The sequence below is a fragment of the Brachypodium distachyon genome, chromosome 3 (genome assembly GCF_000005505.3).
Source record: "Brachypodium distachyon strain Bd21 chromosome 3, Brachypodium_distachyon_v3.0, whole genome shotgun sequence".
Taxonomy (NCBI): domain Eukaryota; kingdom Viridiplantae; phylum Streptophyta; class Magnoliopsida; order Poales; family Poaceae; genus Brachypodium; species Brachypodium distachyon.
In genome coordinates this window covers 49,630,690-49,658,537 of record NC_016133.3, presented here as the reverse complement: position 1 = coordinate 49,658,537, position 27,848 = coordinate 49,630,690, and the positions used below count along the sequence as shown (strand labels likewise).

Genomic DNA, 27,848 nt, shown 5'->3' with positions numbered 1-27,848 from the left:
GGCCCTTTCGCTGGCTCCCGTCGTGCAGATTGAGAACTTATCCGGCCGGCGCCGGCAGGAATCATGCATTCGATCGATCGAAGTGATGACACCCCGCATGCATATGCACGTGCGTCTGATATATGCTGGGATTCGATTCGACGGATGCTTCGTTGCGTATCGATCTGTTTCGCATGCATGCATTCATGCAGGATCGGCTGGTACGCTTCTACTCCGTGTTACGTACGTACCTGGTCGCGTTCGTGTGGTGATCGATACTGTACGATACATACGCGGGCGGCTAGGATCTTGCACTCTGGCTGACTGGAGGGCATAGCTACTTATAGCTAGGCGTATTGTTGGCTCTTGCTGTGCTTTGCCAGGCTACAACACGTAGTACGTACGTAGGACGACGCAGCTAGCGAAAGACACGCGCGCATGCATTCATCCGTACGTCCAACGCTTCTGATAGATCGATACATCGAAAAGACGATGCAGCTGCTACTCCGCCGTAGCATTTTTTAAGGGTTTGTGAACGTACATGCACAGTTGTACTGCAGGTATACGTTTTTGCTTGTGATGGTGCGTCAAGCTACACGTGCGCGCGGTCTCGATCGGACTCACCAGGACCAGTTGTCCGCAGAGAGCTGGTTTTGTTTTTCGGTTTTGCCATCGAAAAGTCGTTTTAAAAATAATAATATCAAATGAGGTCATTTCTGGATCAATTTTTGTTAAATGGGGTAAAAAACAAAAATCTTGTTAAATGGGATAGAAAGAGGAATTTACTCTAACTTTTTCTTCATGATTCATGCTTTTATACAAAGGATTTTTGCCAAAAAGTCGGGTGGTCAATTGTCCACACTGGTCTCAACGTGGCACCACCATTGGGTTAAGAGTAAGGATAATAGTATTTCCAATAGGGCGAGCGGTTTGGCAAGGGGCCAAACCGGACCATGCACCCCCTTGCATGCATGCAGAGAAGGCAGAAGGGTCAAGGAGCCGGTGTTGCATGCACCTCTTGCACGTAGGGATGCCAACGGCCAGCCCAATGGTCAATGCGGACTTGTTCGCTTCAGCCGTAATGTACTATGCGGGCAGCCGCGGGCGGCCACAAGCACCAGCGGCACCGTGGTTCAGTCCAAAATTCCGTTACTGAGAAGCTGCACCAGGCGCATGGTTGCCCGTTAGCTGCCTGAAGTTGTGCCTATTTGCGCTGGATGACTGAGTAATAAAGCTGCTGGCCACCGGCCACTGCTGTTGCTTGAAGCAATAATATTGTAAGATCACTCAATTAAACGATTAACAGGCTACACGAGGGATGTGGTAATTAACAGTAATCAATCCAAGTTCAACACAAGAGCTGTAGCAATTAACAATCTCGCTGTAGTATTTTTAACAATCTCGGGTTTCAGACAACAGTAATTAACAATAATTAACACAAGAGTTCCTGATCAACACAATAGCTGCCCAAAAAATTTAGAACCTCAGATGCCAACACATATTGATCAAGTTTAGATGACAGAACACAACACTTGTTGAGTTTTTCTGAACCTAAATGTCAATGCAAAACCAGGTGTCCAATTCTCTATGTCAGTGAATCATGTCCGAGGTTGCGACAATTTTGAAGTGGTGCATTGTGAGGTAGCCGTCATGAGTCCCGCTATAGTCTTGAATGAGTATTGATAAATACATAAGGCACACAATAAATGCACTGTAGCAAATATGTAAAATCAGTAATAATTTATTTAAAATTCACATTACTTAGAGCAGCACACAAGTAAAATCAGTAATGGAGATGAGTATGTATATATGAAAGTAGTGCGGTACTGCTTATGTACCGGCAGTATTGCATTGTCTGTGAATAGCAACAATTTACTTTCAGAAAACAAATAATTTAGTTGTATGAATTCTTTTCTTTTATCTCCCCAAACTACTTCCCATATTTTCTTTTAAACTTGTTTTCTAATACCAGTTTGTTCACAGATAAATAAATTCAAGCCCTACGTGGCCAGAGAAAACAATATAAATTTATGATAATGTGTATTTGCTAACCACTTACTTGCAACAGAATCTGAGTCATGGACCAGAGGAATCCTGACATAACACATTAATCAATAACAAGATGCCTATCCAAATAAATAACAAGATGCCTATCCTAATCAGCGAGTACACAATCTCGGTGTGAATGTACAATAGAAACCAGAGAAGCATATGTACTTGACTATCATATTTTAAAACTGATGAGGGTTATTACTCTGTACAAAAATGCCTTGCTTGGTTGCTTCAATAAGGGTTGCAAACAAGAGATAACTGAATTAGGCTATCCTTATTTTAGATCAACAGTAGCAAGAACTGGATATTCTTTGATGTTTTAGTGAATCAACTGACTTAATTAATTACCTAGAATTAAAACCGAAATACAACAGACTTTATATCTAGAATGGACTACGAGTTATTTATGTTCAGATTCTTGGTGCCATGAGGGGGAAAATCACCTTGTTCTTCTTTTGCTGCAACTTTGTTTCCTTCTCCTTGTTATGTCTTCTCTTATCTCCCAACTTTCTCGAAGTCGAAGGAGTTGTTTATGAGTTCTGCTACTGGATTTTCCCTCTTGGACAAAACGGCTCTTGCGGGCTAAGCGGGCTTGTCCACGTTGTCCAGAAATTCAAAGGGCCGGGCCGCATGAGCCCAATAAGACGTTTTTTTTTGCGGGCAAATTTTGCGGCTGGCGACTGGCCGCATCGATTGGCATCCCTAGTTGCATGAGCCGGTGTTGCGCTTTGAACATTTTTTCGAGGTAATAACGTCAGGCATACAAGAATTTGTACTGCAAAGCAGTTAAGTACAACATCTTGCAACATGGGTCAAGTGGTACATCAACTCATTAATTGTGTGATTAGCGGACGATTTAATTAGTCCGAATTTGTCGCATGACTGGCACGCTGGAACTTAAGGCGGTTTTCTCTTTTGTTGTTTTAGTCCTTCAGATTCGTAATTTTTATAGGTCCCAACGACAGACAGGTGACGGAAATATGAAAAAACGACCCGTTTTCTTCTTATTCCAAATTTATTCTGAAACCCTTCGTTATGATAGCGGGAGGAAGGAGCAACTAGCTGAAATACGGAACACGCCAGCCATTTGGGTATTTGGCCGCACGAACCCAAATGGCTGGCGTGTTCCGTATTGGTAGCGGCAGCCATGTTTTTTGGACCGATACAAATCTTCAAACATGTTGATGTACCACTTAGTCCCAATTTGCAAGATTTGTACTAAATTGTTCACACAGTACAAGTTCTTGTCTTTTTTTCTTTTCCTTTTAGGTCTCTTATTAACCCCATAGCTTAGCCCACAAAAGAAAACTCGAAAATCTATTTTAAACGCTACAGATTGGTAGTGCACACCAACCTGTCACTCGGCCAAGGATTCATGGAGACACTCCCTCTCCGATTGCACCTTGGCACGTAAATTGTGTATGGGCACTAACCCATGATGAGTAGCTGACTGCAAGTTGACTTTGGCCTGCCGTATTTCTTTTCAAAAAATAGCCGACTAAACACATGTGTGTTTGTGTCCTGACGTGGCGGTGTCGTGAGTTGTGTGTATATTCATGTACCGTCGCAAAAAAGAAGAATATCCTAACAAACTGAATGCATTTTAGGTCCATAGTACCGAAACTTCACTCGGTAATACACAAGGACCGCAATTCAGTAGCGCAAGTTAGCATACACAAGGACCGCAAACTGGCGCTAAACTTTAAGGTATGATATTTCCTCTCCCTTTTTGTCGAGCAGTACACCTCTGTGCAGTAATCAACGAACTAAAATGAAACACCTTGTATTGCAAAATCTGATTTTTGGCACTACACATACTACAGCGGTCTCAGTGACTCTCGGCCACACGCTACCCAGATCATACAGGCGGTGGAGGGAGGTCTAGCAGGAGCCAGAAACCCACGCAACTGTCGGAGTTGAGGTTCTCCTGGATCGCCAGGAAGTGCAGGCCGCCGCAGGCCTTCTTCGCCGCCTCCCATGCTTCCGCCTCCTGCGTCGTCGCTGCGCTCTTCTGGTAGGCCGCATATACGTATCTGGTGGAAACTCCGGCTGATAAGATCAGGTTTGCTCTGTCGGTGTCGACCTCCATTGAACAGATCTCCAGACCATTCATCCAAGCTACAGGGATCAGAAAAAAACGAAACCTGTGAGCTGATTGGCATAGGTGTGAAGATAATAGGTATGGAAAGAAGGGCATTGTACTGGAGCTTCAGTCGGTTATCAGAATGTTCATCTGATGCAAAATTTGGAAAATGGCAAGCCTTACTAGCCTTACTTAGAATCGCTAAGCAGCGGGTGAGCTTACATATATAATTTGGTGCCTATGTTCATTTGTATAATTGCTCAGCCAAATCATTTCTGTTGCTTACAAGAGAATAAAAGTGCAAGCTCTTGTAAACAAATATAATTGATTTTTCATTTCACAAGATCAGGCCTCCCGTCTTAACAAAAAAGAAGTAAACAGGCACATTAGCAATCAAATCTTTCAGTCTCGCAAAATGAAGAAAAATCTTCCAGTCTAAGGGGCAATGTTGAAGGCACGTGGAAGTCATTGATAATTATCAGTTCCTTGATAATTTTTATAAATCTCAGCCACGCAGAATTGCACATAACTGAAGTTAAAATTGTAGTATTGAAAATTTGCAATGTTAGGAAAATACTTTTAGTTCCTAGGTTATATGTGGAGTGAGTTGGAGAAAATGGTGGTTGGATGTTATTTCAAAAGGCTTTAAAAGGGGACTAATATTTTTTTTTCTTAACAAAAACGAGACAACTCATATTTTGCTCATATCATATACTCCCTCCGATTCATACTAAGTCTCGCTGATTTAGTACAAACTTATTATGGATCGGAGGGAGTATATATTTTGAAACAATGGGTCTCCCCATCAATTTCCAGTAGTGAAACCACCAATAGTCATAGAAATTCAAAAATGAAAACAAAAAAACTGGCCATACTATAACCTAAATTTGCCCACATTATACTTATTTGTTGGTGCAACTGAACCCAAATTTATGCAAAATTCCTCCATTTTCCCAGCGGCCTTTATCCACTTCGCCGTTTTACGAAGACAAACTTCTGAACTTCCGAAGTTATAAAAAAAAATACAAGTGTGTGTGCGCAGTGGTGGAGCTAGGATCTTTCAATAAATATGAGCCAGGTTGAACAGGAGAGGTAGAAAACATATTTACATACCAGAAGCCTAGGGCTAAATATGAGCTAGGTTGAACAAGAGAGGTAGAAAACATATTAGCATACTAGAAGCCCAGGGCTATTCCTTTAGAAATCCACAAATTGGATAAATTAGTATCAAATTTATCACTAGTAATTTAGGTAAGCCTACAGCCCCAGTTGCCCCATGCCTACATCTGCCCCTGTGTGTGTGTTAATCCCATATCAAACAAACAAACATATCAACATGACTCTTATCTATTCATGTGTAAGAAGATTTAAGTTCTATGTCCAACAAAAACAAAAGAGTGTCTATTTCTAAACCGACTATATGTTGAGCATTTATTCTTTAATATTTATCCAACAAAAATTATGTAGTTAGACATTTTAGAATTTGTCTACAACTTGGTTGACTTAAAAATTAACTATTTCTTACAAGACTTACATGACTTTGAAATAGCAAACTCCAAACAACATTTGCCCGATAATTGCTGAAGCCAGAACTCTTTCAACTATAATCAACACATAATCATCCTATGTATCAGCTTGTGACCGAAACTGAATCGCATACTTGCAATACAACTAACAATTATTTCTAAGTCGACTGGGAAATGGTTACTCTCAACTTAATGCTACTACCTTAGAACCGAATTTGGCATGGAAGTACGCATCTACCATTGTACTCTCGTCATCTTTGGTTCAATAATCAGTATAAGAAACTTACCAGCCAGAGGCCTGGCGCGCGAAGATTCCACAGCAACACCAGGGACTAGCGTGGTTTCATCAAGCTCAAACCCCAAGAGGTCCAAATCGAGCCCCGCCCCGAATGCGTACCTCCTCCCCAACAACTCCACTTCTTCCCTGACATCTGATCAACAAGCGTTCGAACATTCATGTTAAACATAATCAGCACAATGCAGAGATGTACTACAACCAGTTTGCTCAGTCAACATGTACAACAAATGTGCATCAGCAGTACTGACCAGCGAAGGGGAGCTGCACGAAGGCCCACTTGTCGCCGAAGAGGTTGTCGGGCAGGTTGGATGCGAATGGGTTGTCGAGCGTGAGCAGCGGCTTGGTGCCCTGCTGGAACCCCGGGTGTCGGCTGTACACCGTCTCGTACCGCTCCTCGAGCCACAGCAGCAGGGAGACGCAGCGGCGGCTGGGCACGGCCTTGACCCCGAGTTCGTTGCAGGCCCTGGAGATGATGGTCTGCATCTGCGACCGGAAGAATCGGGCCCGGTCGGGCAGCGGCACGCCGAGGGAGGTGGAGACGGAGGCGAGCGCGTCGCGGAGGGTGACGCTGTTGATGGAGGTGTTGGGGAAGAAGCGGGTGAACTGGAGGGAGAGCGTGGCGTCGCAGACCACAAGCTCCCACACCTTCTTCCCCCTGGCGTCCAGGATGGGCCGCGAGCAGAAGTCCACCTCCCACTCCCGGATCCCCTCCGCGTCCGCCTCCGGGTCCAGGTAGCACACCTCCGCCAGCGGGTCCAGCTCTTCTTCTTCCTCCTCCTCCTCGATTGTAGCGGCTGCGGGGTCGTCCTCTCCCTCGGCGGTGTCCGCCGCCGCGGAGGCCGTGGGGCTCTCGGAGGAGATGGACCGGCAGGGCCGCCTCGGCGTGGGGACGGCGAGGCGGTAGTGCGGGTGAGGGTACGGCCGCGCGGAGAAGGAGGCGGAGCTGGGCTTCCCCGGCGGGTTCGGGAGGTGGAGGCTCCGGCGTAGGGCGATGCCGTGGCCGGCGACGATGGCAGTGGCGGTCGTCATGGCGCGCGCCCGCACGGCCACACAGAGAAGCTAACGTTCGTTGGTGTCCGTCGCGGCGCCAGTTGAGTTCATTCAGTTCACACACGGAGAAGCCGGAAGCGAATCGTGTCGTGCCCACTTGGAGATGGGTTCATGGGCCGGCCTAAGCCCACGTAGGAGCAGAGGAAGCCTGCCTTATGTGGACTCGGATAACTACGACCCGGAGGACGGGAGGAGGAAAAAACTAGAGGGTGGAAGACGACGGCTCCTGGAGTCCATAAGAAAAGAGGGAGGAGGAAAGGAGGCGGCAGTCGGCAGCGAGAATGGCGTGCTCTCCCTCTCCCCGCCTCTTCAACCGCGCGTCGGTTCTCCCCCCTGCTTCTTCTTCTTCCTCGGTTGGGCGTGTGTGCTCGGCTCCGTCCACGTTCGGGTATGCTCTTCCTTCCTTGCTGTCTCCATCGATTCACCCTTGCTCTGCTTGGGTTTCATGGTCGGTTGCGCAGTGTATCTCTGCTTGAAGGCCGGAGTAAGTTGCTTCGTGGCGCCTCCGTTCGTATTTTTAGTTAGCTATGGAGGTTGGGGCTGTTGTGGTGGTTAGCCCACAGGGAAATCGTTTGGTGGCTAGTTTTTGCTTTGTTCAACCGCTCTGCCTGCATTTTCCATGAATTTAGTATCTGCTGCTGCTCGTGTTGACGAATATCGGGTACGGGCTGGAATAACATGTTGATGAATTCCATGCCCACTGTTACCGTGCTAGATCAGTTACAGGCTCAAAACAAACAGTATCAATTTTGTTTTAGAGCGTTCAACAGGAAAGTGGTAACGCTGAAACTAGTACCGGTGTTCTAATGACTATTTTCTTGACGTGCTTCAGTTCATTCAATATCAATAGTATCTCCACTAAATGTGCTGATGTTTCAATTATGCGCCTTTCTATTTGTAGATGGACCATCCAATACAAGCAACCAGGACATACATTGTATGGAAGAAGCCATGTGCCCAGCTTCCTGGCTCTTGCTAGTGCAGATGTATGATTCGGGCTTCCTTTCTAGGCCATTTACTTTTGGGGTTTGAATGTGCTCCAGGTTTGGTAGCCTAGGTATACGGTGTAAAATAATACTAGTGTACAACTCAGAAATGGTTGTTGCTGTTCAATCAATGCAGCACTATATACTTTTGAATTTTTTGATGTTCCAGTTCTGATATTTCTAACTTTAAGTGTTTAATACTACCTCCGTTCCTAAATATAAGAAGTCCTAGCTTTGTTCTAAGTCAAACTTCTTAAAGTTTGACCATGTTTATAGAAAAATGTATCAACATCTAAAATATCAAATAAGCATGCTATAAAGATATATTCATGATGGATTTAATAAAACGAACTTAGAGTCGTAGATGTTGGTAGGTCAAAGTTTAAAAAGTTTGACTTCGGACAAAGCGGACTTCTTACATTTAGGAACAGAGAGAGTAGATTTTAGCATGATGCTCTGTCCGATCCCTAGCGGGATGCAGTTTCACTCTAGAAATTCTGTAACAGTCTAATTGACATCGTGTAAAAATGAATCAACTTCTTTTATTATCAGTTGCAGCTTTCTTGTTGTTGATATTATTGCTTGTAGCTAAGAGGATGTTGAACACAAATGAACCAGGCACCACAAGGCAAAAGAAGTTCAGGTCAGAATGTGGTAATGGTTGATCCACTGGAAGCTAAGCGCTTAGCAGTGAAACAAATGCAAGAAATCCGTGCGAGAGAAAAGCTGAAGGTGCACAATTGCTTTCTTGTACTTATATTAAATCCATCTTCAATCAAAATGCGATGGGGTGTCACAAAATGGAGGAACTTAACCTAATTATAAGGAAGTATGGACTGTAATGCTATTCACATGGGCCAAACTTATTCTTGCAAATTGCAATGCTTCCCTGCTGCATCGGTACATACTTTATTTTTCATATATATAGTGTCTTATGGTGTCATTTTAAGCTCTTTCAGAAAGAATATCAAGAAAAAATATCCTAGAATCTGCAATAAATTATTTTCAATCCTCATCCCTTCATGATCATTACCTTGATCTGTAGTACTCCTAGAGAACCCATCTAGCGTCTAGCCCTTGCTTTTATTTTTGAGCCTGGTCGTATGCCCCTCTGAATTGCACGATCAATACATATGTATGCTGTCTTTTCAATGTTTCACTAAATCATAGTTGTCTGTTATGCAGAACCGTCGCCGAGCAGAAGCAATTAACGGTGCATTGGCAATGATAGGACTGACTGCAGGAGCGGTATTGGAAGGCCGTACAGGAAAAGGTATCTTGGGGCAGGTAAATAAGCTGAATATAAAGGGTAAATCCATCATAAGTAACAGTACACAATAGCATTCAAGAACCAACAACTGCTCTTCTCTGGCTGCCGAATATCACAACGAATAACTGTGTAATGCGCTGTAGAGTACCACATGCCTAGTTACCAGCGCGTTAAAGTAATACACCGCTCTAACCTGCTAATATATGATCTTGTGTTTGTCCGTTCTTGCAGCTAGCAGGATATCTGGCGGCTCTATCTAGTTTATTTGGACAATAACATATCTCCGTAGACCATTTTTGCATGTCCAATGACCTACTCAGCTACTCCTATATGGCCTGGTCTGAAAATCAAACATTGCACTTGCAGTGTTTTCCATGTACTCAACAGCTTCTCTGCCATCTTTTTACTCAAAACTTTGAGAGAGTAGTTGAGAAGTGCTAGAAGCCTTGTTCGGTATACTCGGTTTATAGCATTTGCATTGTAATAGATGCCAATGTTATTTTTTTTAGGGAAACACAGCAAGAGAGTGTTATATTGTAATTATAAATTTAAAAACTTTGTGATGTTCAACCATCGAGGGGGGAACATAACAAGAGGAATATTTGAAAATATTGTCTGACCACTCAGATAACTGTTCTTTGTATTTACTTGTTTACTCTATGGATTACTGTGGCGATATATTGCTTTGATTTCCTTTTTTCAGGGTTTTTCTTGAAAAGGGAACTTTATTAATACTTGTTAGCATATCAAGCAGGCCTCTGCATAGCAAGATGCACGCAACTAAAAAAAAACTCCATCCGGAAGGCCAACTTCTTAACCAAAAAGGATAAGTGCTCGACAACAGAAATTAAAGTGGTAGAGCAGCATCAAATCTAAGATTATTTTAGGTAATTTCCCTCATTATCTGACTGATTACTGTTCTACTTAACACAGAGTGGAACTCCCTCTTGTTGCTTAAAAGTTTTTAAATATACTCCCTTTGTTCCTTTTTATAAGGTGTTCTAATTTTGTCCTAAGTGAAAAAAAAGTTTGACCAACTTAAAAAATCAACCAACACTAAATTAGTTTTTTAATTCTTCATGATACATCTTCGTGGTATACTTATTTGATATTGCAGTTATTGGTATATTTTTCTATAAACTTTGTCAAACTTCAAAAAGTTTGACTTACAACAAAGCTATAACATCTTATAAAAAAAATAGAGGGAGTAGGACATATGCATAGTTGTTTGTTGTCGAAACAGGCAGAAGTAAAGCAAAGAGCAAATTGTGTAGAGAGGAAAAAAAATGTAGAAATGAATGCTTTTATTGTGTTATTTTCATGTAGCTCACAGCCTCACATGATGTTGCCGGAGACATGGTTGAAAAAGTGGCAACGTGGCCCGGGCTTGAATTTAGAAGCTGTAATCCACCGCTCGAGGATGTTGTCGAAGTCAAGAGGATCGAGGAAGTGAAAAATGTCGAACTTCGAAGCCAAACCACATGAGGACCGTGTAATAAAAAATGGAAGCAAAGCTGCAATGAAATGGCAGAGCCAGCCAAAATCATAGTGCATGGGCCAAATCTAGCTACAAGCTCAGAATCATCAGGCCATTGCTCCACCCAGATTCGTCGAACAGAGGCAGCAAATAGGCGACGGTTTTCATTGCGAGAACGCAATTCTAGCTACAAGCACGATTAGAGTATACTGTATTTTGGAAGCAGGAGGATGCATTCATTGTCCAGCTTCGTGATAAAAGGCTTTCATTTTACCACACATTTTTCTTCTTCCTTTGCCGCTTCGTGGAAGGCAGTTGAATACTTGAATTCACCATGCTTTTATCCGGGGAAATGATCCTTTGCTTTTATCCGGTAGACCGTAGTAAAGGCCAATGCAGGGAGAGAAGCATTGTGGTTCACCTTTATCGCTTTTTGTGGGCAGCAGTTGAACTAATTGGTCAGATACTCATACATTTGAAGTGCTCTGATTTAATTCAGTGGCAACAAAACTAATGGAGCATTCATCCAAAAAATCTGACTGTGATTGATACGGGCCCTACTTTTACCATGAGGAAAATCAGCAGGGGCTATTTTGGAGCAACGACGTTTTGAGCAAAAAAAGTTGTAAGACTCCAATTATAATTTGGAAGTTTTTAAAACGTTTCTCTCTTTCTCTATCCCGTCTTCTCTCTAGACAACTAAAACTTAATCTCAAATTTATGTATTTAGGCAGCATAAATTTCATCTTTGGAATCAATGTGAATTTGTTTCCTGTGGAATTCCAATAAGGCATGGCATTTCTTTTCTTTTGATCCAACACACCATCCACCATTCAACTTGGTTATTCTTAACAAGTTCATGACTCGCAAATTTTTGGTCATTGTGGATTTTCGGAAGAGTAAAATACACCCGCAGTCATAATAGTATCGCAAAGGTGCCAACCTAGTCCTAAAAGTTTGAATATGCACGTTTGAGTCCTAAATGTTTGTTAAGTGGTTCACCGCAGGTCCTAATTGTGTTTGGCCACCTCTTACCGACCGGCGTGGCAGTTTGACTAATACCACGTCGCTTGGGTCCACATGTCAGATAACACTTGGAATATAAAACTTGCAAAAAGATCCCCGATCTTCTGTTCTTTCCACCCGAGCTCCCTCGATCTCTTTTCCCCTCTTTGCTCTCCACCCCAACTCCTCCACAGCTACTCCCCCAATGAACCCACTAATGCCACATAGGAGGAGGAGCAAGGAGGACCAGTTGAGCGACCGGCCCTACTCCCTGGTCCCGGCCGTGCCGAGATACGACATGCACAGAGCTGAGAGGCTGGCCGCGCACTCAGGGTTCCTGGCCACCGTGGCGCCGGGGCGGACGTGGGTAATGGTGGTCACCGTGTCAGCCCCGCGCGGGTGCAAGGACCTTGCGGGTGAGTGTTCGCTCCTCCGCGCGTTCAAGAAACAAGATGAACTATTGCCGCGTCCACGAAAAAACTTTTAGGACTAAGTTGGCACCTTTGCGAAACTATTAGGATTGTGCGTACATTTTACTCTTTTCAAAAATACAACTTCCTTGATGCCTTGAAGCAACCTCTTTTCTAGGTTTAAGGCTTACCTTGCACCTGGATGTCAATGATAGAGCTCTTCGATATGAGAATTTATAGATGATAATTATTATCAATATTTATTTTTTGGCAAAGATGTTGCTTCGCTACTTTGATTAGGTCGGATCAACAGACATCTGTGTCAATGAGTCCGAACTCTACTAGTCTAATTTTCACTTTACATCCATCCATAGGACCCTAAGTTCCTAATTATGTTGGTCGGCCCAGTGACCCAATAGATCGTCGTGGTCCGTTGCTATTGCTAATATAAGAGGGCACCGACCGGTTGGGTCCTGATGCAGCAGCCATCGCTAGCACGGTTGTGCGATTTCTCCACGATCATCGACATTAATGTTAACGAAAGACGGGTTTGACATACCATTTTACTGTTGTGTCCTTCATTCATATTTAAGTCCTAATGAGAGGTGCTTAAACTATTTTAACATTCACATTTAACATCTACAAAGTGGAGTATCTCTGTAAATTTATACGCCCAAAAGATCACCGGATGATCTTGAACCAACAATTCACGAGAGAATTAGCCCCGGCCGTACGAATCACGAGGCAAGTAATTGGGTTCTGTTCCCGAACCAGTAAATTAGAGTGAGAATTCCGGAAATGCCCCTCACCCAGGCAAGCCTCGTCAACCCTTCGCCTAAAAAATACACATTTCCTCCCTGCCCTTCTTTCCCCCTCTTCCGCCCGCGGCGGCTCAAACTTAAACCCTAGAGCCGCTCCTCGCCTCGCCCCCGCGAGCCAAATCCTCAAGCGAGGCGCATCCGCAGAGGCAAGTACGCCGGCTGATCCTCCGATGTTTTGGGTTCCTTACTTTTACTTTCTAGGCTGCGGCGCATCTCGCTTTTCCGCTCCTTTCTGTGTCGAAACGCGAGAATTTTTCGGCGTTTTTTTTTCTCTTTTGTGGGTGGAGGTTGTTTGCAGGAATTGCAGCTGCTGCTTGCTGGAATACTGAGCATTTTTTCCCGAATTTTCCGCCTTCTGCAGGGTTTCTGCTGCGGTCATGGCTCGCGTCTACGTGGGGAATCTGGATCCGCGGGCGACTGCGCGCGAGATCGAGGACGAATTCCGCGTGTTTGGGATTCTGAGGAGGTGAGATACTCGTGACTTTGCTTAACATTTGTGAAGCTAGTAGTACGGTACACGCCTTGCTTATCTGCAATAGTTGCGTGTAATTTAACGGTTGATGACGCTGTGCGCGCTCGCTTGTAGACGCGCTAAGTAAATCTGTGGTTTGGATTGATCTAGTTTCTCACTTCGCGTTCAATTGGCAACTCCTAGTTTGCTGCCGTAAGTGAGTATATGGGTTGCCAATATGTTCCAAGTCTGATTTTAGTCCATGATGCCTGTGAGGTTGATAATTGAGATATATCTTGATGAACTTGTGCTGTACTGTAATGTAGTCTTATTTTTGACAAATAGAAGGTCTTCTATAATTATATACAAATTGCATTGCTTGGTCACATGTGTTTGTATATGTTTTTTTGTTCATATGGCCGATTTTCACCCAACAATGAGAGTTACTTTTACTTCATACTGTTACTTCTAGGTTAATTCAATAGACATACATTTTTAGGTTTTGTATAGCTTATGTTGTCTTGCCATACACTACAGAGATATAATAGCTAGAAAGACACTGAAGAGTAAGAAAGTAAGGTACAATTATGCAAGAGATGCAGATAGTTCATCAAGTGAAGTTATGAATGTGCAGATGGTGGGATCATCCCAGTAATTCTGTAGCACATCCAGCATAATCATGTCATCTCATGCCTGCTAGTATATGGCTTTTGTACTTGAAAGTACCAACAGTTATTTTGTGAATGAATGGCATGATTCTGATGTACTTTCTTCATATTCAACGAGTCAACAGTCATTATTATGTATTTCTTTCTGCTGCTCTACAGGGCCATATCCATCTTTTTGTCATGTTATTGGTGTGTTTCTGGAATCTGATTGTATCAAGCTGCATGTCTTTTATTTGTATGGCAAACAATTGTGCTGTTTCTGTTTGCTTATTGGTTGCTCATTTGCTGTTTATTAAGATGATGAAGTTAAGAAATGTGATAAGAAAATGTTTTGCTGGTTGCTTAATGCTTTCTTAGATGATTTTGGGCATTATGCAATTAGATTTGAATTGGTTTTGACTAGCTTGTTTCTCACTGCAGTGTATGGGTTGCTAGAAAACCACCAGGATTTGCTTTTATTGACTTTGATGAGAGCAGGGATGCAAAAGATGCAATTCGTGAATTGGATGGTAATATGATAATCATATTTTATCACGATGATTATATCTCTCCAAAAGTTTGTAGATTTCATGAGTTAAGTTGTGGAAATATTAATGGGCACCTTTTCGTGGTTGCCCATTGACCGGAACCTTGTTCCAATAAGTTGATGGCCCATACTCTCATACAGCTTACAAGTTATCAATTCTTTACGCTACTTGGCCTTGCTATCTCATTTTGTGGTTGGTGATGCCAGTGAATTCATGCCCATTTTGTGATATTCCTATTGAATAGTCTGATATAGATTGCTCATTTGCCTTTTTTGAAACTATTTCTTGTTCATCACAGAAATAAACTGTATTCCATGAGGAACCTGCCAATACTGTTGATGTGTTCTAAAAGCTGAAACTTGTACCTTGACTAGGAAGTAGTTGGTAGTAACTATCCAGTACCAATATACAAGATGGATAAGCACAATCACAACTGTAGGCTATATTATGACCGGGGATAGCTAAGAAAATTGCTCTGCACTACATTGTTAGTGCTTATGTTTACCGAGACTTTAGGAAGCACCATCATGTGCTTGTCCTTGAAACCAAATCATCATAGTAAAATGTTCGACTCAGTTTGTGCTTTAAACTTCTATAAGATCTACTTTTGGTAGGGTCTACTGGATTTGAACAAGTTGCAATATCATCACATGATGAATTGATACTATTTGATTAAGAACATGTTAGCCATTTCCATTGTTGCATTTTGGTGATATGACTTACTTTTGTGCTTTAGCTGTTATGGAGCAATCCATATGTTTTGACTATCCATAAATAATAAATTTGAGTGTGTTACTTTATGACAATCCTGGTGATTATTCTATTCGAATAGGTAAGAATGGATGGAGAGTTGAGCTGTCAACCAAATCTGGTAGCGGCCGTGGCCGAGAACGTGAACGCCCTGGAGGTTCTGATATGAAGTGCTATGAGTGTGGTGAAAGTGGTCACTTTGCACGTGAATGTCGCCTACGGATTGGGTCCGGAGGCCTGGGTAGTGGAAGGCGCCGCAGCCGCAGCCCGAGACGCAGCCGTAGCCGTAGCCCAAGATATCGGAGGAGCCCAAGCTACGGTAGAAGGTACTCCCAGCGTTCCCAAATATATGATTTTTCCTGGCTTGGGCATGCATCATATACACTTGTATATATAAGTTTGAAGAACAACTGAAGATATATCTGTTATTCGGGTGTAAACTTCTGATTTGACCTCATTATATTTTACTCGGTATGCACCAACTTATCCAAGTCTTATTGCATGCTATTCTTTATTAGTAATAAGGGATCTAATGTTTCCCTTTTTTCTTTTTCTACTTCATCAGCCCTGTGAATAGATTTGAATTGTAGCATCTGAACATTCTTTTATTGTCTATTAACATATGAAACATAAGAACGGTTTCAACTGCTCAAGGATTCTGTAGTTTAAATCTTACTACAGCCGTCTTGTCATGGTAGTATTATCTCTTACATATACTTCAGCAGCATCGTGTATGCCCAACATTTGTCTTTATTCTGACCATGTTTGCTCCAGGAGCTACAGTCCACGGGATCGATCTCCTAGGAGGCGAAGCTACAGCAGATCACCGCCTCCTCCACGGGCGCGAAGCATCAGCAGGTCACCGCCGCCTCCGCGGGCACGAAGCATCAGCAGGTCACCGCCACCTCCGCGGGCACGAAGCATCAGCAGGTCACCACCGCCTCCCCGTGCACGAACTATCAGCAAGTCACCACCGCCGCCTCGTGAACGAAGCTACAGCAGGTCCCCAGCACAGCCACCACAGCGTGAGGAGTCCCCATATGCTAATAATGCATGAGCACTTGGTTTCACAATGCTGGATTTGTTAGGGACAATGTGTTCGTGTCCGAAATGTTTTGATATGACTATTGAATTGCCATCTTGGCTGAGTATGTTCTCTGTTAGCATTTGTGTTCCTTTGTGAAATTTCTTGCTGCTGATACAATTGATGAAGCAGGAACCCAGCTTCTGTCTTGACTGAACGACTTGGTCGTATGTAACTGTTCTTAAGACAAGATATGTTTTACTCTGTAAGGTTCAAACTATTTGACTGCTTGGTTACAGTGCATGGATTTTTAAGTGCTGAATGAGTTTCTTGATATGTGGCCGGAACCAAGCTCGTAGGGTCAAAATGTCTGCAACACGTAGTCTCATTTCTGTGCCTCTTCTTTCAGTTGCACGCTCCAGAAACGTGTAGCAGCAGTCAGCAACACGGAACTATGCAAGTGTTGCGTAACTGTTACTCACTATGTTCCATAATCATTGTCTCAAATTAGACTTATCTATTATGTTCCATAATCATTGTCTCAAATTAGATTTATCTATTTTAAAAACCGTCGAGATATTTAATATTTCGAAAGAATTATGAGAGAGAAGGTGCCTTTGGGTAGTCAGGCAGCACGTATTTTCATGGAAGCAAGATTAGGCAACTAAACATTCTTCTACGGGCGCTAGCCGCTTGAACATACAAGGAGCGGGAGCCAGCAGCAGATTGGAAGCAAACATCTTGTGAGTTGTGAAGCCCGTCCTAGGGCCTCGGCTCAGTGTACCACGCTAGCTAGGCACGTCCCACACGCTGGGAACTGAAGGCGGGCAGCACGCGATTCTTCTCTTGAAAGATGCCGGACTACCCGGCCTCCCAACGATTCCATCGCGATTGGTGTCTGAACTGAAGAACCCTTGCAACCTCCCCAGCAAAGTAGACGGCCCCAGATTCAAGTCACGTGGTTGCACGCCATCTTTTTCACATGGTTCAGTGATTTCTATCTCGTTTACCTGGCTCGGTTCCGACTTCAGAGGTTGTTTCTCAGTTGACACTTCTCATCGAAAGCCGCTCCACGGTTTCATCATTCCGCATCTCACATCACCCTCATGGCCGCATATGTTAAATCCGTCCAATGAAGATATGTGATCCCACACTTGGTGTTTTGTTTAATCTGTCCGACGAAGATACGTAATCCCTGCATGGGTTTGTTGCAAGTTTTTTCAGCACGCAGTGTTTCTAGTTGCTACTGCATTGCAGTGGGGAACTGAGATGCTTCAACTGAAGATCACAGGTTACAGAACAGCTACTCTGCGAGGTAGTAGTAGTACTAGTGTACAACGAGCCTGGATCAGGCATTCAGGCGGGACGGAGTTCGGTCCGACGGAGCGAATCCCATGGAACAAAAGATATACAGATTATTCATGTTACACGGAGCACACGCCTTGCAGCCGTCGCCATTGGCAATGATTGCGAGCGCCAAGAGTCGCCGCCGTGTCATGCAGACGGCAAAGTGGTCGTGGCTCAGAACGACGGCACGATGCCGTAGTCCCCGTCCGACGCCACGAGCGCCGACACCGCGGGCGAGAACGGCCCGTCGTCGTGCTCCAGCGCGTCGTCGTCCGCGGTGCCGGTGCCGGTGCGCTTAGCGAACCGGCCCTTGATGCGCGGCCGCGTCTCGGCATATGCCTTGCGGGACGCGTAGCGGATGGTCTTGTGGAACCGCCGGTTCTTGCGCTTCTCCCGGTACCGCATCAGCCGCGCCTCCCTGTCCTTCCCTCTGCTCACCACCACAGCCGCCGCCGCTCCGAGTGACATCGCGTCCGGCACCACGGCTACCTCCGACGACGACACCTGCAAAGGGGCAAAGGGCGTAGCCGTTGTTATTTGTCAGTACATCCATGTGAGATTTCACTTGAGCGACACGAGCTAAGGCAGCGAAAGCGAGGATTACGCTGTGGTTCATGGAGTGGTCGGGGTAGAAGAGAGTGCCGGCGGCGGCGAGGTCAAGCTCGGACGACGCGACCGGCACCCCAATGGCGTTGATCCCGTCCATGGACCGCACGAAGTCCAGATCGAGGCCGAGGTATGCGTCCGAGTCGGCGAAGAACGCGGCGGTATCCTCCGCCTCGGGGCTATCGCCAGGCTCGGGGAGAAGCCAGGAGGCGGCCTCGGCCTCCTCGTTGCTCCCGTCCTCCTCCTTGTGCGCCGCCGCGGCGTCGGCTTCATGAGCGAGCGCGCCGAAGAAGGGCGCGACGGGGACCCGCTCGTGGCGGCCGGCGAGCGGGTTGGCGGAGTGGATGTCGGCGTCGCAGGCGGCGCAGAGCGCGGCGGCGTCGGCGCGGCAGGTGACGGCCACGGGCGCCTGCTCGCAGACATCGCACAGCCAGACGCGCGCGTGGCGGGAGCCGGCTCCGCCGTGCCCGTGCGCCCGCGCGTCGCACCCGCCGCAGAGGTACGCGCCGTCGGTGCGGCAGTAGAGCCGCGCCGCGTCCACGCCGCACGTGTCGCACGGCCGGGCCCCTTGCTGCTGCTGCTGCTGCTGCCCCCAGCAGCCCCCTCCTGCTCCTCCCACCACCACCGGCATCTCCTCCGCTTTCATTGCTCACGGACCTCTCTGCTCCTCGTGCTCGCTTCCTTTCACCTCACCTCACGGGGGCTGATTAACTTGGTGCCTTTTGTTTCTCTTGGGCGCTCTGGTTACGGGCGGGTGGGTTTTGAGGGGTCGGCGGCCCGAGGCAGCACATCACATGGGAAGGGCCAAGCCGAGGGGGCTCCGCTCGCTCGCGGGTCCTGGCGTGCGGACACTTCGGGCGTCCGGTCGCCGTCGCGGCGGGGCCAATAGTTTGTTCGTTTGCCGGACCGGCCGCAGTGAAGCAAACACAAGATGACGACTTGGCGGCGCCAGGGCCGGTACCATGCCGTGTTTGTCCGCCAGTTGCAAATCCTCCTCCTCGTTACTACTCTACTCATCAGTTGCTCCGGCTTGTTCACGTTTTCACGCCAGCTGCTGGCTGCTAGCTGCCGCTGCATGTGTCCGATCGCGACGTCTGTGAGCACCAGAGTTTCAGGTCCGCCTAAAACCTTTTGGGGCTCACGTCAGCTGTACAGCCCCAATAAGGCAATAACCCATGGGCGCCAAGGCCGTTAGGCAAGTAAACAGATAGCGTTGGCTAGCTCGCGTGAGTTGAAAGGTTTGGTGGGAGGTCAGCTCGGTTCGACTCGTCAGATGGGGACGAGTTCGGTTCGATCGGAGGCTGCTGCATCCTCCCAGCGGTGATACGCCCTTCACACAGAGTTTTCTCGTCTCGGAAAAAGCTCTCAATGCTCTTGTTGATGAGAAAAATGATAAGGTGTGGTCCGGTTTTCGACTGTCGTTTACTCGTGCAGGAGCTAGCACGAGCGAGAGACATCCAGACGGGGCCGCGAGAAGGACGACGAGGGGCATGGTTGCAGGTAGGGGCCGGCAGCCGGCGCCAGTCGGACTGCTTTCTCGGCGCCAGCTGGCTTGTCCTGGTTGGCTCTTGGGCCTCCCGCCCTTATCTCTTTGCTGATGCGATGCTGCCAGGTCAGCGACGCGTGGGCCTGGGGGGACGGCGAATCCTGATTTCTGGAGTGAGATCTGGATCCTTCCAGTAGGGCCCGGTGATCGCTGTCGCAGCTACAGGGTCGCTCTGCCAGTGCTACTGCCAGCAAGTAGTGGCACACCATACGCACGTAGAGTCGTAGAGAGTACAGACGATGGAGTATATAGACGTATTTCTACGCGTCTCTAGCTGATAGTAAATGTGTTAGATTCAATATTCCTCATTCCCGCTACCATTTTTTTTTTTTGCAAACTGATACTCCCTCAGTTTCATAATTTCTGTCTCAAATTTGCTCAAAAACAGATGTATCTATTTCTAAGAAGTGTCTAGATACATGTAAGATTTCGACAAGAATTATAAAACTGAGGTTACTGTTCTGCTAGAGTAGATGGTGACTCTCCGTAGGAAAGGCGTTAACAGGTTAAGATGTCGACTGGACTGTAGACGACTAATGAGTAATGAAGCCATGGAAGACAAATCAACGGATGGACGCCGAAATAGTGGAATAGGCGAATAGCCAAGAATCGATAGATTGCCTGTTGGCTACGGTACGGATAGTGATTGCAACGAAGCATTACCCGGAGGAGGAGATTTCACATCTTCTTTTCTTTTCTTGCCTCTCGAGGGAAAAGACGGTCATTTCCACCAGAAAATATGGATAAGATTAACAGCCGCATGAGAAGGAGAAGAGAATCACGCATACACGTAATAATCGGGGCGATTTGGCATGCGCATACTCGTCCCGACGTCCGTGCTGGTGAATGGCGACAGCTTCCATTTCTTCGATCTTCGGTGCTGTCACGGCTCTATCCGAAATGTCGAGGTCCAAGCGCATCGGACAGGTGAGATTTCCACTCACAGGTGAATTCGAGCCCGGCCCATCTGAAGTTCTGAACTGACATGGTCGTGGCATTATGGGCTGAGAATTTATGGGCCGGAGGAGTACATATTCTCTCGGAGAGGCTTAAAGAATTTTCCGAGGTTTTAAGGAACATTCGCCGTCTGAGCTCCCGAGTCGTCACCTACAAGTTTGGCAGGGAAACACTGCTACAGCACGCGTGCTCCTCCTTAAACACAAGGGAACCCTAACTGCCATCGATCCGCGGGATCTCCCGCAATCGGAGTCATGTCTGTTGCCGCTGCTGGTCCTCTCGACGAAGCAAAGGCCAAGAGCGTTCTCCACCAGGTTCCTGATACCTCTTTTGATGCATTTCGATGCGGATTTTCCCCTTTTATCTGGTAGTGCTTTCAGCAAATTTTGCTTGGTTGCCTCAGGTGGAGTTCTACTTCGGCGATAGCAACCTCCCCCGCGACAAGTTCCTGCGGGAGGCGGTGGAGCAGAGCGACGATGGCTGTAATGATCGTGTCTCGCTCCCACCTACCTGTCAATTATTTTAACCAGTGCATTCGTTGAGCTGCTGAATTCCGGTTTCTAATTTCTTCTTGCGGAAATTGGAATTTTGCAGTGGTGAGCTTGGCTTTGGTATGTTCCTTCTCACGGATGAAGTCACACTTGGGTCTCGATACTGCTCTGAAGCCAGAAACTGTGCCTGTAGATACTGTGCTCGCAGTTGCTGCGGTGCTCCGGTGTTCATCGTTGCTCCGTGTCTCAGAAGATGGTCCGTCCGATTCATCCGGTTATTCTTATTTCCAGTTATGTCTTTAGTAGTACAAGAGAAGATGCCAGAGTGCTAAAGCTGCTGACCAGATTTTTCTGTTACGCTGTAGGAGATCAGCTTTTCTAATTTAATTTTGATTTTATCTCTCACTAATTATCAGCGGCACTGGCCAAGAGCATTCATTGATGAGAGCTTAAATTGGAAATTGATATGTAGTGAACACTTCACAGTCCACGTTTGAAATGTTAAGCGTGATGACGTCCCTTGCACAATTTTTTTGAACCGGTCTATTCCCCTTCTCATTAATTTCATAACGAAAATAACCAGTCTACTACAAACTTACAATGCTGTGCCTTGCACGTGAATAGGGTAATTACTCGAAATTTCTCTTCACAAGGGAAATAACCAGCCTATTACAATGCTGTGCCTTGCACATGAATAAGATAATTATTCATAATCTCTCTTAATTTCATTTGGTGCTTCAAAGAAGCTAATAATCTACACTTATTATCTGCGCCTGGATTCCACACCTATGTCACATTATCATTGATCTGCTGTAGTGCTGTTTAATGTTGTCAACAATATCATTTCTTCTATATTCTACTTAATATAAAGGAATATTCTATATCCACAAACCCATAACCCTCCAGCCACAATAGTGAGTTGTTTGGGGGTACCTGTACCTTCAAACGTAATTTTGGGTTATGCATATATTTGAATCAGATATACATAAATTTGGCTATGTGTACATTTTTCTTGGAAAGTACTTCCATAATATTATTTTTCTCGAGCACGTGCCAAAATGCGTGTGGTTTTGTACTACAATATTATTTTTCTCAAACAGCTCCAAATGCTTGCAAGGGTTTATAAAAGAACCAAGAGGCCTAAGCTACCAAACCTAAAAGCTAACAGCAAAAGAACAAGGAAGCCAAAGCAAATGGTACAAAAATTGCTACAGCAACAGTGTGCGTCTGTGTGTGTGTGGTGTGGGGTGGGGGGGGGGGGGGGCTCAATAAGCAAATATTCAAATTAGCATGATGGATACCTTATGATGAAAGCTTAGTGACCCCGAAGATATGTGATCTATTTGTGGCTTCTGAACTCCGGTGCAATACATATTATCTTCACTTTATAATTTAGTTACGTGGGAAAATTCTTTCTTATCTGGCGTAAAGACCATCGTACAGCATTTTCCATAGAGTGATAGAAGTTACCTGCTCTTGTGTCCTTGTCGGTATTTAATTGTTTATCTGCAGATGATAATGTGGCTGTGATCACCTTGTTTTTTGGTGCGACTTATCTAGGGCTGGAAAGATCAATGGGAAGCGAGGTCGACACTTCAATTCCACCAATAATGTTCCGAATAAAGCCCAGAAGGTCGAGGCTACTGCATGAGGTCAAGTGCTACGTTTAGCGCAACTAATCTCCCTGGTCTCTATCAGAGTTGTTTTCCCTGTAGTTTCTGTCTTATTCTATTTCTGTTAGTTTTTTTTTTTGCAATGATTTCTGTTAGGTTATTCTGGGACCTAGTTCTATCTGACATATACTTGCGTAGGCCATGAGCTTCGGGTAATCAGGTTTTGAAAGGATTTGGAATTTGGATGCTGTACAGCTGCAATCTCGTTTCCTGCTCTGTTGCAGGTGTTCTGATTCTGTGCGGTACCACACATCAGGTTTCAGCTAAACTACTCTGGGAGCTTTACACTTACAGCCTGTTTGGCACCCATAGTTCGGGCCTAAAATTCTGAAATTCGTTTTGAATTCAAAAATTAACTTGTTTGGTTGGCACGGATTGAACACATGAATTCAATCTCAAATTTCATGAATTTGCACTATGACTAACCACAATTCCTCCAAAAAGCCATAATTTCTCAGGAATTATCTTTCACTCTACAAATCCATGTGATAGATAAACATGATTTTTGAACACGGAATTCAATTCAACCAAATGAAATTCTATTAAAAATTAGATTTCATTTCATTTGTACCAAATGAAATAAAAGGATGGATGCCAAACGAGCTGTTAGAACATTCAGCACATAATAATATTTCCACTTCGCCTCTAGTCGGAATGGAATGAGCGCAAGAGCCGAGGAGGGAGTATATTTTTATAGTACTGGACTTTCGAAACGTTGGTGTGATAATATGCAAACTAGAGCATACTGGACACACAATACTGACTTCTCAAGGTATGATGCCCTGGAAATTGTTATTGCTGAGGTCGAACTGCGATGGATGCTGAATGTTTCCCAAGTTGGATGGTGCAATAATCTCCATCGTCGGTGGATGGTTTCATGCGTAGGGACGTAGGGTTTAGTCATTCGGAATTTATAGCTAGCAAACGTTCTGGCTGTAAACAAAACTGTCATTGACTGCGGGCCGTCGGGATTGCTTGGCCCATCTGTAAGAAAATGGCTTTCTTATTTATTTATTTATTTTTTAGGGGAAAATGGCTTTCTTTCTTAGAATTTGATAGGTTAGCCTGGCTTAATCTTAAATTCAGCCCACATTTTTTTGGAGCGAAATTCAGCCCACATATACGCGACCCTGAGCGGGCCGAGCGCCGTCCTAGCCCAAGATACTCTCAAGCAGACATACTTGTCCAGCCAAAATTATCAGCCGCAGCGACGCCGATGTCTTCTCCTTCGTACCCGGCGACGGCCGCGGCGGTGAAGCTCCCGTGCTACTCGCCTCGTTCCCGTCTCCACCATTCGCGGACGCCGAAGCCCGTGGTCTCCTTCCCTTCCTCCACCCCCAGTACGCGACCACGACGGCACACACACTCTCCCCAATCTCATCTCGCGTCTGTGTTCCGGAGCCTCCGTTAATTTACTTGTTTTGGTGTTGCTGTCTCGTCCCGTGCAGGCCCTCATGCGGCACTGGCGGTCAACGCTCGTGGGGCGCGGCGTCTCGTCGCTGCATCCGCTGCCGCTGCAGGGCACAGGCGGCTTATGGGGTCGCTGACGAACACCGAGGGGCTGAAGTTTGGTGTGGTGAGTGTCCGCGTATCATTGTATGAACAAACGCAATAGCTAAGTTTGTGTGGTGCGAATTGATCTTCTGTGATGGCATAAACTTTCCCCACTTTTGTTTTATTTCCAGTCATCAGTTTCCCCCCTCGGGATAGCCTAACAATGCATCATGGCATGCTCCTTGGGTGCGTGCAGGTTGTAGCGCGATTCAACGAAATTGTGACGAACTTGCTACTGCAGGGTGCCCTGGAAACTTTCCAGCGATACTCCGTGAAAGAAGAGAATATAACAGTATGCATTTTATTCACTCCCGTGGCTTTTCCTTCCCCAGAAGAATTTTTAGATATCCCTTTCGTTTTATTATTCTACAATACATTAACTTAAATGTTCTATTTAGGTTGTTAGTGTCCCTGGCAGCTTTGAAATTCCCGTGGCAGCACAAAAGCTTGGAAAAACTGGAGATTTCGATGCAATTTTGTGTATTGGGGCCGTGGTAAGTTTAATTTGTAGTCATCAGCTCAGCAGTTCGAGTTAGATTAGTTTTTTTTTCTTTTTGAAAGTGTGTTAGATGAGACTGTTCACTGATTGGGTTATTCTGAAGATGCATACATGTAGTGACATGTCATTTGATATTTTAGCTTGAGGATCATGTCCCCTCTAAGGTAGTATTATTTAGTTACTTAAATAAATAATATTGTAGCACTGAGCTAACCACTTTTTTGTTTGGCGATTGGCCCGAAGTAATCTAATTCACCTGTGTTAGTTACTTATTGAAAGGCGAACATAAATCTGTTTATGCTTTACTGCCAGTATTGTATACCCCATGATGTGCTGTTATTTTGCCTGTTACTTGTCTAACTGCCAGCGGATGAAATGAAGCTCCTAAAAGTTCTTTCTGAGGATATTGTACATAAGTTTGGGGTAATATTAATCATTTGTAGCCTGTAACGTATAGCATGCATGAGCAGAAACACAGGTAAATCTGAGAAAATAGCTAATTGTGCTTCATTTTTACCGCTGGTGCACACAATAGATTGTGCCAGTTCTCCCACATTCAGGAGTGTTCCATGTTAGTGGTTTCTGATAGTTTAGTTATGTACTGTTATGCAGATTAGAGGAGACACAACTCACTATGATGCTGTTGCAAACTCGGCTGCATCTGGAGTACTTTCTGCTGGTTTATCTGCTGGTATGTTTCCTTTTAACGTTTGCATGAGATCTATACCTGTACGCTATGTTTAAGGATTTGGTTTTCATGTTCTTTTCTGTCTGGACATGGTTGTTTGAGTAAAAAGGATACGTGCTCTTTTGATTCATCATTTTTCACTTGTATCATGTAAATCAGGCGATGTGTTTAGCTAGTTTTATCATGAAATGGCATGACAAGTGGATAAATGATCGAGTCACTCTAAATAATACTACCTCTGTCCGGGTTTATAATACCTGGGCGTATTTCTAAATCATCAATTTGATCAACTAAAATGTATTATATTGCGCGAAAAGTGTACAATTAGATTCGTGATCGAAAGAACTTTTTAGTGATTTTTTTGTCATAAAACTTATATTTTGTTAGTTAAATTGGTGATCTAGGAACACGCGCAGGCCCTATGAGAGTGGAGATTTTGGCATGAAGCTCATGTACCTTATGTTCCATTTTTACTCACTGCTGCTTGACAAAAACAATTGCTCGCTGAAGTCCTTGGAGTTCCAATATCCTTCAAGTTTTACAATATGTGTTCCTTTCATTTTTTCTTTTAGAAATTTAGGACTGATTACATCCACTTGCAATTTTAAGATAAACGAAAATTGACATTTTTTTTGTGCTACTGCAGGAGTTCCATGCGTATTTGGAGTCCTGACCTGTGACGATATGGACCAGGTAATTTATTATATATATTCTTTTGACAAATGCTGCTTTAACACTACAAACTACATCCTACTTTGGAAATTCATTTCCTATCACCTCTTGTTTTTTTCCAAAGACACACTGGAGAACTGCATGTTAAATTGTTAATGCATTTAAGAAGAATACAAATGCGGAAGTAACAAATTGTGGATAGCCTGGTTCTCGTTGTAGGCTTCTAGCTGTTGATCCATCTGTTGCATGTTCGTATCATTTTGTGGAATTTTGCATGATTTTCCTGGCTTCAGGCTCGCATCTAGTAAGCAAAACACCTGATTCAGGGAAATAACTTATATCCAATCTCTGCAGGCTCTGAATCGTGCTGGTGGCAAGGCTGGAAACAAGGGTGCTGAAACTGCTTTAACCGCTGTTAGTCCCTGATTTTTTTTATTTGTTTAGTCATACGAAGTTACAGATTATATTATTGACGGACTCTTAATTCTTGTAGATTGAGATGGCGTCGCTGTTTAGGCATCATTTAAGTTGACAGTGGGTGGGTGAAGCAAAACAGCTTTCTTCCATGTTCATCAATACTTGAGCTCTGCCTCGTTAAGCTACTTGTTTGGTTCCTTGCGATCATTAGCAAGAAAAATACGTAGCACGTGCACACTAATAAAGTCCAATCTGTGACACTTCTGGTTAAGTCGTTCGACTGTTAGAAACTCCAGCCATGAATAAATGCTTCATTTTATTTACGTGTTGTCTGGATGAGCAAAAACATGTGTCATTGTGTTGTGCTGTGCACTTAAATGAAAACTTGAAGGAGCATTTGCAGTTGATTCAGTTTGCACTCTGAATCGAAGGATTGCACTCGTCCGACTGTTTTCATGCAAGTACCCATGGGTTGCTATGGACAAGACAAATTAGACTATTTGTTAAAAATAAATTAGACTAAAAACCCACATACTCATTCCGTCTAACAAAGTATGTCTCAAGTTTGTTAAAATTTGGATGTATCTAGACATGACTTAATGTATAGATGCATTTAAATTTAATCAAAGTTAGACATTTTTTGTTTGACGGAGGAGTACATTTGTTACATTTGCTATACACATACATTGGTTTTGGTGATAAACATCACCGCCATCTCAGACTTTTGTACTCCGTAATAGATTCTTAATTGTTTGCATTAGAATTAGAAAGAGGTGAATAGTGTTTTTTTTCTTGACAATAGAAAGGTGAGTAGGAGGGAGCAGCCGAGCAGGTGAGGGCATGACCAATATATAAGGCCAACATTTGCCATAAGCTGGGACCCACAAAGCTTGTGAAAATAGTCACAATGTATAAGGTCACTTTTGTCATAAGATAGGACCCATAGTTGTTGTTGTAATAGATGCATGCAAGAGAGAGATGAAAAAGAGAAATAATATTCTATTGCTTATGGGCTGCCCGC

At 44.6% G+C, this 27,848-nt stretch overlaps 5 protein-coding genes across 11 annotated transcripts; 3 read left to right on the top strand and 2 right to left on the bottom strand.

The window, feature by feature from the left end:
• Positions 1–3,721: 3,721 nt before the first annotated feature.
• Positions 3,722–7,084, bottom strand: LOC100846528 (protein TAB2 homolog, chloroplastic). The gene is made up of 3 exons (XM_003575286.4): positions 6,187–7,084; positions 5,928–6,071; positions 3,722–4,149 (listed from the first exon to the last, which is right to left on the bottom strand). Exons 1-3 carry the CDS (start codon positions 6,965–6,967, stop codon positions 3,890–3,892), a joined length of 1,185 nt encoding a protein of 394 aa, XP_003575334.1. The 5' UTR covers positions 6,968–7,084; the 3' UTR covers positions 3,722–3,889.
• A 91-nt stretch (positions 7,085–7,175) lies between these two features.
• On the top strand, positions 7,176–9,904 carry LOC100846838. Of its 2 annotated transcripts, none has more exons than XM_010237385.2 (5): positions 7,176–7,376; positions 7,890–7,974; positions 8,593–8,706; positions 9,160–9,247; positions 9,476–9,904. In XM_010237385.2, the coding sequence occupies exons 1-5, from the start codon at positions 7,270–7,272 to the stop codon at positions 9,502–9,504; spliced, it is 423 nt and encodes a 140-aa protein (XP_010235687.1). In that variant the 5' UTR covers positions 7,176–7,269; the 3' UTR covers positions 9,505–9,904. The 2 variants fall into 2 exon arrangements, with proteins under 2 accessions (XP_010235687.1, XP_003575335.1); XM_003575287.4 differs by having other exon boundaries at positions 7,177–7,376; positions 9,160–9,261.
• Positions 9,905–12,951: 3,047 nt separating this feature from the next.
• LOC100846226 (serine/arginine-rich splicing factor RSZ23) lies at positions 12,952–16,699 on the top strand. Of its 4 annotated transcripts, none has more exons than XM_010237384.3 (5): positions 12,952–13,103; positions 13,319–13,423; positions 14,497–14,585; positions 15,436–15,679; positions 16,137–16,699. In XM_010237384.3, the coding sequence occupies exons 2-5, from the start codon at positions 13,335–13,337 to the stop codon at positions 16,408–16,410; spliced, it is 696 nt and encodes a 231-aa protein (XP_010235686.1). In that variant the 5' UTR covers positions 12,952–13,103; positions 13,319–13,334; the 3' UTR covers positions 16,411–16,699. The 4 variants fall into 4 exon arrangements, with proteins under 4 accessions (XP_010235686.1, XP_010235684.1, XP_003575333.1 ...); XM_010237382.3 differs by having other exon boundaries at positions 12,953–13,103; positions 16,128–16,699; XM_003575285.4 differs by having other exon boundaries at positions 12,966–13,107.
• A 908-nt stretch (positions 16,700–17,607) lies between these two features.
• On the bottom strand, positions 17,608–19,270 carry LOC100834218 (zinc finger protein CONSTANS-LIKE 3). Its single transcript, XM_010237381.3, has 2 exons — positions 18,329–19,270; positions 17,608–18,228 (listed from the first exon to the last, which is right to left on the bottom strand). Exons 1-2 carry the CDS (start codon positions 18,974–18,976, stop codon positions 17,899–17,901), a joined length of 978 nt encoding a protein of 325 aa, XP_010235683.1. The 5' UTR covers positions 18,977–19,270; the 3' UTR covers positions 17,608–17,898.
• A 1,686-nt stretch (positions 19,271–20,956) lies between these two features.
• Positions 20,957–27,234, top strand: LOC100845616 (6,7-dimethyl-8-ribityllumazine synthase, chloroplastic). Of its 3 annotated transcripts, none has more exons than XR_002964689.1 (11): positions 20,957–21,147; positions 21,237–21,315; positions 21,428–21,580; positions 22,885–24,337; positions 24,446–24,573; positions 24,748–24,843; positions 24,950–25,045; positions 25,663–25,741; positions 26,143–26,190; positions 26,385–26,431; positions 26,765–26,827. XR_002964689.1 is itself a non-coding variant. In XM_024460928.1 (11 exons), the coding sequence occupies exons 4-11, from the start codon at positions 23,992–23,994 to the stop codon at positions 26,940–26,942; spliced, it is 891 nt and encodes a 296-aa protein (XP_024316696.1). In that variant the 5' UTR covers positions 20,962–21,147; positions 21,237–21,315; positions 21,428–21,580; positions 22,885–23,991; the 3' UTR covers positions 26,943–27,234. The 3 variants fall into 3 exon arrangements, 2 of the variants coding, with proteins under 2 accessions (XP_024316696.1, XP_003575331.2); XM_024460928.1 differs by lacking the exon at positions 26,143–26,190 and adding an exon at positions 26,904–27,234 and having other exon boundaries at positions 20,962–21,147; positions 26,765–26,824; XM_003575283.3 differs by lacking the exon at positions 26,143–26,190 and adding an exon at positions 26,904–27,234 and having other exon boundaries at positions 20,962–21,315; positions 26,765–26,824.
• The last annotated feature ends 614 nt before the right edge of the window (positions 27,235–27,848 follow it).

Bases quoted from the DNA above. Each gene is read 5' to 3' on its own strand.
- LOC100846528 (XM_003575286.4), bottom strand. From the start codon at position 6,967: ATGACGACCGCCACTGCCATCGTCGCCGGCCACGGCATCGCCCTACGC. The intron at 6,072-6,186 runs GTCAGTACTGCT...CTTGTTGATCAG, and splicing joins CGTGCAGCTCCCCTTCGCTG to ATGTCAGGGAAGAAGTGGAG. The intron at 4,150-5,927 runs GTAAGTTTCTTA...TGATCCCTGTAG, and splicing joins GCGCGCCAGGCCTCTGGCTG to CTTGGATGAATGGTCTGGAG.
- LOC100846838 (XM_003575287.4), top strand. From the start codon at position 7,270: ATGGCGTGCTCTCCCTCTCCCCGCCTCTTCAACCGCGCGTCGGTTCTC. The intron at 7,975-8,592 runs GTATGATTCGGG...CAAATGAACCAG, and splicing joins TGGCTCTTGCTAGTGCAGAT to GCACCACAAGGCAAAAGAAG. The intron at 9,262-9,475 runs GTAAATAAGCTG...CCGTTCTTGCAG, and splicing joins GAAAAGGTATCTTGGGGCAG to CTAGCAGGATATCTGGCGGC.
- LOC100846226 (XM_010237382.3), top strand. From the start codon at position 13,335: ATGGCTCGCGTCTACGTGGGGAATCTGGATCCGCGGGCGACTGCGCGC. The intron at 13,424-14,496 runs GTGAGATACTCG...TTCTCACTGCAG, and splicing joins GTGTTTGGGATTCTGAGGAG to TGTATGGGTTGCTAGAAAAC. The intron at 14,586-15,435 runs GTAATATGATAA...CTATTCGAATAG, and splicing joins TGCAATTCGTGAATTGGATG to GTAAGAATGGATGGAGAGTT.
- LOC100834218 (XM_010237381.3), bottom strand. From the start codon at position 18,976: ATGAAAGCGGAGGAGATGCCGGTGGTGGTGGGAGGAGCAGGAGGGGGC. The intron at 18,229-18,328 runs GTAATCCTCGCT...GCCCCTTTGCAG, and splicing joins ACCACTCCATGAACCACAGC to GTGTCGTCGTCGGAGGTAGC.
- LOC100845616 (XM_024460928.1), top strand. From the start codon at position 23,992: ATGGCTTTCTTATTTATTTATTTATTTTTTAGGGGAAAATGGCTTTCT. The intron at 24,338-24,445 runs GTACGCGACCAC...CGTCCCGTGCAG, and splicing joins CTTCCCTTCCTCCACCCCCA to GCCCTCATGCGGCACTGGCG. The intron at 25,742-26,384 runs GTATGTTTCCTT...GTGCTACTGCAG, and splicing joins TTCTGCTGGTTTATCTGCTG to GAGTTCCATGCGTATTTGGA.